Below are 9,588 nucleotides of genomic sequence, written 5' to 3'. Positions count from 1 at the left end.
ATTCCCGGCCGAGCTCCCCCAGGCCAAGGTGGGTGGTTGATTCTGCCACCAAGAGTCGCATCGAGCTCCAGTGTCCAACGACGGTTCGATAGCTGGCTACTGCATCGCGACTGACGACTGACGACTGACGACCGACCACCGACCACCGACCACCGACCACCGACCACCGACCATCGGCCATCCGACGACCACGAGGCAGCCATCATCAGCCGTCAGTCACCCGAAGCCTATCGGATACCCTCCAGCGGGCATTGAGCCTGAAGGGGAACATCACCAACCAGACATGATGCCCTTGCGTTGCTCTACGAACGGCCTCTGACAAGCATCTGTGTCGAACGACTGCCTCTCATGTCGCGCCATGTAGGCAACATGCCGACCGTCCGCAAAGGACCCAACTGGCCCTCCCACCTTCGCCAGTTCAGTCGCGGGAGTCTCGATCGCAACGCGTCCTCGGCCGATTCCCCTCGTTCGCCCGACACCGTATCCAGTGCCTCGACGATCCGTGGCGATCAGTCGTCATCGTCGCAGAAGACGCGCCGCCTCGAGAGGCGATGCACCGTCACCGTCAATGAGGGCTACAGCCGCGATGAGGTCCTCTTGAATCTCGACGTCTTTGGCGGCGAGGTCCGGTCCGGCTGCCTCATGGCAATCACCGTGCTGAAGCCCGACAATGACAAGAGCGCAAGCCATGGGTCGTCCGGGCGTGACCATGCCCGAAGCCCGGCGCCCGGTCTCTGCGACGGGGAGACTGTGGGACGGCGCTACCTATTCGTCGTCAAGGACGCGTCGAAGGAGCAGAAGAGCCGCAATGCGGGCCTCGAAATCTTCGTCATGAAGCACATTGCCGACGCCTTTGGCATGAAGAAGGGCTCGCAGGTCCTGCTGAGCCACGTCGACGCCAACAGCCCCGCCACCGCCGCCTCCCACGTGGAGCTCTCCTTCAAAGACCAGTATCTCTCTCGCTCGGACATGTGGCGCATGGCCATTGGCGAACTCGCCGAGCGGACCGTCTACAAGGGACAATCCATTCTCTTCATGGGCACCATCAAGTCCCAGGTCACCGCCGTCTACGTCGAAGGGCAGAAGGCGCATTCGGCCTTTTTCACGCGGGACACGCGTCCCATCTTCCGCAGCGAGTCGGCGCGCTATGTCCTCTTCATCCAGATGGCCCGCGAGATGTGGGATTTCGACGCCGAGGGGTCGGGCGAAATCGTCTTCAACAAGGTTGTCAACGGCTTCCTGCCCGCCCTGTTCAAGAAGTGGGCCAAGATGAAGGTCAAGCACCTCGTCACCATTGTCCTCTTTGCGCGGGTCGAGTACGACACCGGCCTCAATGCCGAGCTCGCGAGCAGTGCGCTCCAGGGCGATTATTACACGGGCACGCAGCAGTCGGGCGAGCGCAGGCCGTACAAAGACTTTTACCGCGTCGTCGTGAGTGAGATGGCGAGCAACGAGTGGACCACCATCTTGTACCAGCTCAAGAAGGACTTCAACTTCTTTCGTCGCGACATCAGCCTGCACCACCAAAAGGCCAGCAGCGCCTTCGTTCAGCTTGCCGAGGATGCCGACGGCAAGACGACGCCCAACAGGGTCAAGGCCGAGTCATCGCTTTCCATGTTCGGCAACTTCCTCGAGGCTATCAACATGGCTTCGTCGCAGTTTGCCCACGACTACATCGACCGGGATCTCATGCGCACCGGCATCTCCATCGTTGTCATCACACCCGGCCCCGGCGTCTTTGAAGTGGAGTACGAGACGTTGCGACGGACGACCGAGGCCCTCGTCGGTAACGGCATCGGCATCGACCTGATTTGCGTGCCTAAGATGCCTCTTCACTCGGTCCCCCTGTTCCGCTACCGCAACCCCCAGCCGTCCGATGGGCGCCACCACCACCGGAACAAATCCATGCGCAGTCGCGAGAGCACGCCGAAGCAACAGGCCACGCCCATTTTCGGGAGCTACCAGTCCATCGCCGACTCGCTGTCGCCCACGAAGGGCCTGGAGCTGGCGCGTCGCATCGACTCGCTTGCCCACGCGCAGGATGATTGGTGCTATGCCTTGCCTCAGTGGCTGCATGTCTCCTACTGGACCGGCACATCCGAAGAGGCCTTGTCGTACCAGGGCATCGCCCTGTCTGTGGCCGAGAATGAGAAAGAGACGCATGAGGAGTTTATTATTCGTGCAAGGATGTATGCCTTGCAGATGCGGAGCGGGCTGGAGACCAACGAGATTGAGACGACGCCGTTGCAGGCTGACCCTCTGTATCCCATCAACAACTCTGATTCCAAGACTCTGCCCAAGGTGCGCCACGGGGCCCAGGACGAGGTTGCATTCGTTCCCTACAAACGACCGGTCGACGCTCTCTTCGATCATGTCTATGGCTTCCAAAAGTTCATCCCGGAAAGGCTCTCCAAGCCCGGAGAAAAGTCGTTGTGGAAGCAGCTGCAGGCGTACGACGAGACGAGGGCGAAGCTCCCCAAAACTCGGCGGATCACGCCGGCCAGACACTCAAGGGAACTGGACGAAACAACGAGACGCCAACTGATGGAAGATACAGGGTTGTTTGGAACCTCGCTGCCAGAAAAGAAACTCGTCGGAGCGCACAGTCACGGATCTGCCAGCACGGCGCGCAAGATGTCGATGAATATCGAAGACGGGGAGAGGCCGGAACTGCCCCCTGTTCTCCGCAAACCGTCGACAGCTACCATCACAGACACGGCCGCCAAGCTGGCTGCCCCGAAGACGCCCAAGTTTATGCGCCAGATCAGTCTTGGTATCCGGGGATTTGGCATTGCTGCTCCCAAGGTCGTACAAGCGGAAGCGAGCTTCGAAACCGTCAACGCATCCAACGGAGAACAGAGCAAGCAGAAGAAGGCGGGCGGCGAAGATCTAGCCACACCTTTGATCAAGTCGACCCTTCCGCGTCCGGCGTCGCCCCAGTCTATCAAACCTTCGATCTCTTCCCTGGCACCCCAGCTGTTTAGGTCCGATTCGAGAGACACGCTGACAGATCTACCTTCGACACCAAGCATACCAATCGGCGTGAGATCATCACAGTGGGGCAGCTCGACCAATCTTCAAAAGATGGGGGCTTTCATGGCTCCAGGTGTTCCATCCCTCGCCCGCAGGGATCTGCTGCAGGAAGATCGAGACCAGCAGTTCTCGTCGGCGTTGAGACAGGAAGACAACGACAGGAGGTTCAACAACAAGCTCCGGGTCCCTGAGTCGCCGACCACGCTCTCCCCTACCACCGCTGTCACGCCCTGGCTGACGTTGCTGAACCCTTCCAACCCGGACACAAAGAAGGTGGATGACACCGTTCTCTACAGTCGCTGGCAGCACGTCTTCCCGAAAACGTCGGAGATGAAAGTGATGAAGTGGAAGGCGCTCTGCTGTCCCGCTGCGGTGCCACTGACGACCGAGTATTTCCCCACCAAGGCGCAGTTCGATGCCGAATACCAGCGCCAGCCGTACAATATTGCCCAAAACGCGGATGATGAGCTTGCCGAAGAGCCAAAGTCGCGCGAAGAGTTCATCCGAGAGCTCATCAGCCTGAGGTTCTCGCAAGGCTTTCAACTGGTCATTGGACCTGCCGTCGCCCGGGCGTTTGGCCAGAAGCAGATGAAGATTGCGGATATCTTCTCGCGCGACCAGGCCATGGAGGACGGCACGAGCGTATTCATGTCTGTCGGGAACACCATTCATCAGCTCTCGTGCGTCAACGGGGCAGAAGTCGAGATCAACATCTTCGTGCGCAAGCCGACCGAATCGGCCTTGCTCCCATTCGCGCTCGGCGCCATGTACAAGCCGGCGATCCGCACACTGCTGGATGTCAACTACCGGACGCAGGAGATTGATATTCTGACGCCCAAGCCCGAGAGAAACTGGAACTACATTGACTCGTTCCTCGCCGGCCACAATGACGAGCTCACGGAGAGCCTGCGGTTCTGGCGGGCGAGGTTCGTGTTGATCCCCATGTTGCCGCGCAACACGTCCGTGCCCAGGAACCAGTCCGGCGACAACCCGGAAGAGGTCCGGCTCGAAGGCATCAGGCGACTGTCCCTCCAATGGCAAAAGTACCGATACATCTCGCCTTCCGAGCGCCGATTTCAGACAGGTCCCAGGAAGCAGCGCGACCCGAACCCTTTGGACATTGTCTACAAAACGGAAGACGCCTCTGCGGTCATCGCCGCCGAGGTGGATTCGCTCCCTCTTCTCGAGGGCTTGGAAGGAAATCGAAAGGGCCAACTGATATCCAATCGAGAGCGATTCCGCAAATCGAATCTGAACATCGCTGCTCTTGCGGAAGCGATCCAGCAGCCAGAGGAAAATGGAGGCGTCAAACTCCAGAACCGGCGCTGGCACTTGCGACTGCATTACAACTGCTTCATCGGGTCCGACATGACGACCTGGCTGCTCGACAACTTTGAAGATCTCGAAAATCGAGACGAGGCGGAGCAGCTGGGAAACATGCTCATGGTGACAAAGTATGACAGAACCGAAGACAAAGAGAAGGACGAGTTTAGGAAGGAGAAGAACAGAGGGCTTTTCATCCACGTGGAGAAGCGCCATCCGTTCAGAGATGGGCAGTACTTTTACCAGATCTCGGGCGATCATGCTAAACCCCTACCGCCGAGCTGGTTCAACTCGCGCAAACGAGACGGCCCGGTGCCCGCAACGCCCATGGCCGAGTATACGCCCAAGGATTCGCCCCGCGCAGGCTACTCTCGTCCGACGTCGCTGCACGAAGAGCATTCGCCCGTTTCGGGCGCCACTACGCCGACCATGGCAAATCTCTTCAATTCCAAGAAGAGGCCGAGAGTGGTTTTGAGCAAGGTCGTGAAGTATGACGTGGACCACCGCAAGCGCTCATATCGGCCGGAGAGGATCGATCTGCACTATGATCGACTTCACAACCCAGACAACTGCTATCACATTCGCCTGGACTGGCTGAACGTCACGGCCAAGCTGATCGAGGACGCGGTGGAGGGCTGGGCCAGGGAGGCAGCAAACTACGGTCTGCGGCTCGTCGAGGTCCCCATCAGGGAGGCTTGCACGATCACCGACACGAATCCCTTCCGCCGGCCGTACACCATCAAGCTCGCCATACCACCGCCGGCGCAGCAGCCTTCGACGTTTTACGATCCCACGTCGTTCACGGCCCAGACGTCTCCTGGCAAGCACCCGTACCATGCGGCCATTCTGAAGAAGTTCGACTTTGTGCTCGACGTCGAGGCGGCGTCAAACTACCCTCCTAATGTTGACGTGAGCTACTCCTGGGGCAAGCCCGATTTCAAGTATACGCAGTACATCCACCGCTCCGGCGTCCTGCTTGCCGAAGTCACAGACGAGGGACACTTTATCATCCTGGCCAACCGCTTGTTCAGTGAGCGGGCCACGGCGGCTCGCGAAAAGGAGATCAAGGACGCTCGCGATTCGTCCGGCGGCAGCGGCGGCACCTCCCTCCCCGTTCCGATGGAGCGAGGCGGCGGCGGCAGCGGTCGTTTTGTGTCGATGGGGTCGTACACACCCTTTGGCGTTCCGGAACCAGGTCCGACGGCCTCCCCGCAGGTCAAACCAGCCCTCTTCGCGCCGTCCCCGACGATGAGAGCCGCGGATTACTCGTCATCTGCACACAGCACGTTCCCTGGCAGTCTGAACCCCAGCATGCCGAAGCCCTTCCACCTCAGCGAACCCTCGCTCGTCAAGGACGACTTTGAGTCGTTCTGCGGTGATGCGTCGGCCCTCGAGGCCTTCTACAAGGAGGTGCTGGAGAAGTCACGCGATTCGCGCTCGCCCATGACGACGCCGGCCAACGTGCTCGGCCACCAGGGTGCTGGCGGGCTCGAGGCCGTGCCGGAGGCCAGCATCCCGAGCCTTGGCCTGCCGGAGCGAATGCTTGGCGAGATGCGGGACTTCAGCAGTCCGAGCCCTGGTCCCGGCGCACTGAGGGCGTCGACGACAGCGACGACGGCTATGGGGATGATGAGCAGTCCCGTGCTGACGGGCGTGAGCTTCCTGAGAAGAGGGAGCGTTCAGGCGCAGCTGCAGCAGGTGCAACAGGCGCAAGAGGGCGCGAGGTCAGAAGGGGGCAGCTCCCTGAAGGACGGGAAAGGGGGCTAGTTGATGCTATTCATGGTGGTGGCGCTTCGGCCGCCATTGGTAAGACGGGGAGTTTGGGGGGGTTGTGAGCGACGGGTTATGTTATCTTATGTACATGTGAAAACTGAATTGAATCGTCCTCGAATATGGTCCACTGAGCACATCATCAGTAGTAAGAAGACAAGGCTGATCTGATTGATGATGGGTTGACTTAGTCATCTGGTTCACGTCGAGAAGGGGCAGGCAGGATGGGAAGACAGAGGAGGGCGCGCCCCAGACGCGCAGGCAGCAGGACCTGCCTCCAATCGAAGGCCTTGGCCAACATCTCGTGCACAGGAGGATTGTATACCTTCTTCCGACCTACATCTACACTCTCTCGACGCTCGCAGGAAATGCCGCTCTTTGCATCTGCATCGCCGTACCTTATTGCTCCATCACTCGTCACAGTGCGCTGGTCAAGACCATCCCGACAGGAAATCGATGGATGGATGGGATGGAAAAAGGAACAGCAGCGACTGATAGCCGTCTCCTCATGGTGGCACCAGTACGATGAGGTATGGCGGCCATGACGAGCATGCATGATGATGATTGCAGCCCTCTTCTTAGCGACGACAGCACGAACGACCCCAGAGCTCGACGATTGACGATTCGCTTCTTTTTGCCCTCGGCTTACTTGCATTGCATCCAAGGATGAATTCAATGACTCTGGATACTTCCAAGCCTCCCTCCCCGGAGATATCCCCGAAGGTACCCAACATATCAAATTGGCGTCAGTGGATAGCTACCAGCCACGGCAAGCGAAAAAGATGGCTGGCCCTCCTGTCAAAATACCCCATCAACTCGCGCGTGTCGCCCACCAGCCCATTGCTATGATCGGGCCTCCGCATCGGACGAACCGCCGCGGTTGAACCCTCGCAGCTCGGACGGTTTCTGTTGGACAGACGGGAGTAGCGGCCCCTCCAAGCTGCAGCGGTCACGCCTCTGGTCTACTGCAACAGCTGCAGACTGCAGACCGCCTTGAGGCCCAATTCACTTCTGGTCTTCTCTTTTTCCCCCTCCCTGGTCCGGCTGATCGGTCAGATGTCTGCTTCTGCTTCAACTTCTCCTCACCTCCCTCCGCTTTTCTCACTGGTCTAGCCAGGCGAGTCCAGGCCACACAACTTCCGACCAGACGACGGCCACCTTGGCCCATTGGGAGCCCATCGGGCATTCAACCTCTTCCCCTCATCATTGGACCTACCTCGTCGACCTGCTGCAGCAACAACAAGCTGGCATTCGAGCCACGACACTCCTGCACCGACCCTCCAACCAGCAGACTGTCTGCACTTTCGCCCTTCTTGAACCCGCGAACCTCCTCGCAGATCCTCTTTGTCCCTCTCCCCCACTCACTCCCATTGAACGACCGTCCGACCCCGTCATCCCCACGACACAAGGACCGCACACCAGACCAGACACGGCCACCGAGCGAGCGAGCACTCGTCCCAACGTCCTGCACCGCTGATGCTGGTGCTGCTGGTGCTGCTATTGCTGCTGCCACCGCTTCTTCCGTGCTTTCATCCTGCAGGATACATAGCAGATACCGCTAGCATCGCTCCCCCCTTTCGGTTCCCATTCCCCTCTTCTACCGCCAGCTGTACATCGCTAGGCGCAGCTGCATTCATAATCAAAAACCAGGTCAGTCCTTAGTCGAGACTTTGCGTCCCTCCACCCCGCCTTTGAGCTGTCTTCCACCTCCACCATCACCCGGCCACTTCCTTGCACGCGACTTCAGGTCAGCATTTTGAAGAAGATGCCCCGTGTACTTGTATCGGAGCCACCTTGAGATATCGGTTGCCGTGTACATGACCTGCTGCTGTTGATGCCACCACCAGCTTCCCCGACGCTCACTTTCTCGCTACCTTTACTTCTATCCCTCGTGCTAAGATGCGTTCCAGAGAGCTCAAGACGCGAAAGGCAGTCGTCAGGATGGACCCCGACTGCGCCATCTGTCATGCACCAGCCACTATGGCATGCGACTGCGAAGCCAAGGGCCTAGAGGTAGCCATCAAGCAGGCCGAGAATAGGATGATGCAGTCCATCTACAGCGATATACGGTTCGTTGGAACACATATTTCGCTCTCCCGTGTCTCCTGTATTCTGACGACATGTTACAGTTCCTGGGTCCGTGGGCGCGCCCAGGACTACATTCTTGAGTATTACCGCCTCCTCACCGATCGTCGTAAGACACAGCACAACATGAACCTCGAGCGTATCACCGCCCATGCTTCCTATTACTACCAGCAGCAGCCCCATCCTAACGACATTGCTGCTGCTCAGGGTGCCCTCAAACGCGGCATTGATGAGGATTGGCAGGCCAGCGTCCAGCGGTATCCCGAGGTTCTTGAGTATTTCTACAGTCTCGTCGAGCTGAATCTCCCCCCCGATGATGACCCCGCCGTCAAAGACCCGCCACTCAGCGCTCTCAATGGATCGAGGAAGGCGACACGCCGATCAGTCAGCCACGCTATAGCCGGTGCAAGCCACCATGAGAGAGAGCTGCCGCTGCCGCTTCCAAGACGGACGCCGCCACCGCTCGAACCGAGGATGGATCGCCGGACGCCGGCACCAAGGGAAAGCCGAAGGTCATCGTTCCGACCCCCGCCGCCACCGCCCATGTCGTCCTACTACGGGCCACCCCCAGGCTGGGGCGTTTAAGCCATAGTTGGCGCAGAAGAAAATGTTTTGATATTTTGAGATCCGGCTAAGATTTATGAAGCTTACGATTTATGATGCTGCGGTAATTCTCAACTTGCAGAGTTAGACAGTTCCTTGTTTCGCGTTTGGACGGGTCGATGGAGTACGGAGCTGCATATGGGTAGCGAGCATATTCTTCTCAGCAGAGTGTTGAAGGTTTCGACGTTGGCACGGATGCATCTAGGGTTGGCATTCAGTCATCAGCTGGCAGAAATTTGATAGATGGATGTGACCTGAATCCACAGTTCTAAAGCCATTCGCTCATGCTCCAAGACCTGATTTGAAGTATCGCGAGTCAGTACCACACCTCGTAGGCGATGATGTGCCTGCTTCAGCTCAGTCGGCAGCATGTGGACGTCGCAAGGCTTGATCTTGAAAAATGTCATTGTCGCTCGATGCGGCCCCAGCCACCCTAAGTACAACAAGACGAACCAAACCACTGCCACCCGCCACGCTTTTTTGGTGAGATCAAAAGAGAACACAAAGGAAAATTTTGTAAAAAGTTGTGAATGAAAAAAAAAAACAGGAAAAGGTGAGATCATTTTGTGTGAGAGAGTAGAGTGCGGCAAACCCATGATCCGAGGACAGGACGTGGGGGAAGAAAGAATCTAGAGTGTAGAAAAGAGAAAGAAAAGGAGAGAGGATGAAGGTAATAATTTTCATTCTCTCCCTACAAAAGCGCGTCCCCACACCCGTCATGTGCCGCCATATTTCAAAAATAAAGAAGAAAAAAAGAAGGGTTGGGATCTCCTT

General features: G+C 58.0%; 3 protein-coding genes across 3 annotated transcripts in view; 2 read left to right on the top strand and 1 right to left on the bottom strand.

The window, feature by feature from the left end:
• The window catches only part of VDBG_01085 (vacuolar membrane-associated protein iml-1), a gene marked incomplete at both ends in the record, with an annotated part of 6,793 nt that extends 670 nt beyond the window's left edge, over positions 1 to 6,123 (top strand). Inside the window, one exon of the mRNA XM_003009356.1 lies at positions 365 to 6,123. Within this exon, the coding sequence (XP_003009402.1) occupies positions 365 to 6,123 (5,759 nt within the window). The remainder of the gene's footprint in view (positions 1 to 364) is intronic.
• A 1,902-nt stretch (positions 6,124 to 8,025) lies between these two features.
• Positions 8,026 to 8,796, top strand: VDBG_01084 (conserved hypothetical protein; the record flags this gene model as incomplete). Its single annotated transcript, XM_003009355.1, has 2 exons — positions 8,026 to 8,195; positions 8,256 to 8,796. The coding sequence occupies 2 exons, from the start codon at positions 8,026 to 8,028 to the stop codon at positions 8,794 to 8,796; spliced, it is 711 nt and encodes a 236-aa protein (XP_003009401.1).
• A 698-nt stretch (positions 8,797 to 9,494) lies between these two features.
• Positions 9,495 to 9,588, bottom strand: part of VDBG_01083 (conserved hypothetical protein) — a gene marked incomplete at both ends in the record, with an annotated part of 1,879 nt that continues 1,785 nt past the window's right edge. Inside the window, one exon of the mRNA XM_003009354.1 lies at positions 9,495 to 9,505. Coding sequence (XP_003009400.1) covers positions 9,495 to 9,505 — 11 coding nt within the window. The remainder of the gene's footprint in view (positions 9,506 to 9,588) is intronic.

The sequence above is a fragment of the Verticillium alfalfae genome, genomic scaffold, assembly GCF_000150825.1.
Source record: "Verticillium alfalfae VaMs.102 supercont1.1 genomic scaffold, whole genome shotgun sequence".
NCBI lineage: Eukaryota > Fungi > Ascomycota > Sordariomycetes > Glomerellales > Plectosphaerellaceae > Verticillium > Verticillium alfalfae.
The sequence above is the reverse complement of the archived record's forward strand: the minus strand, read 5'-3'. Positions and strand labels throughout refer to the sequence as shown.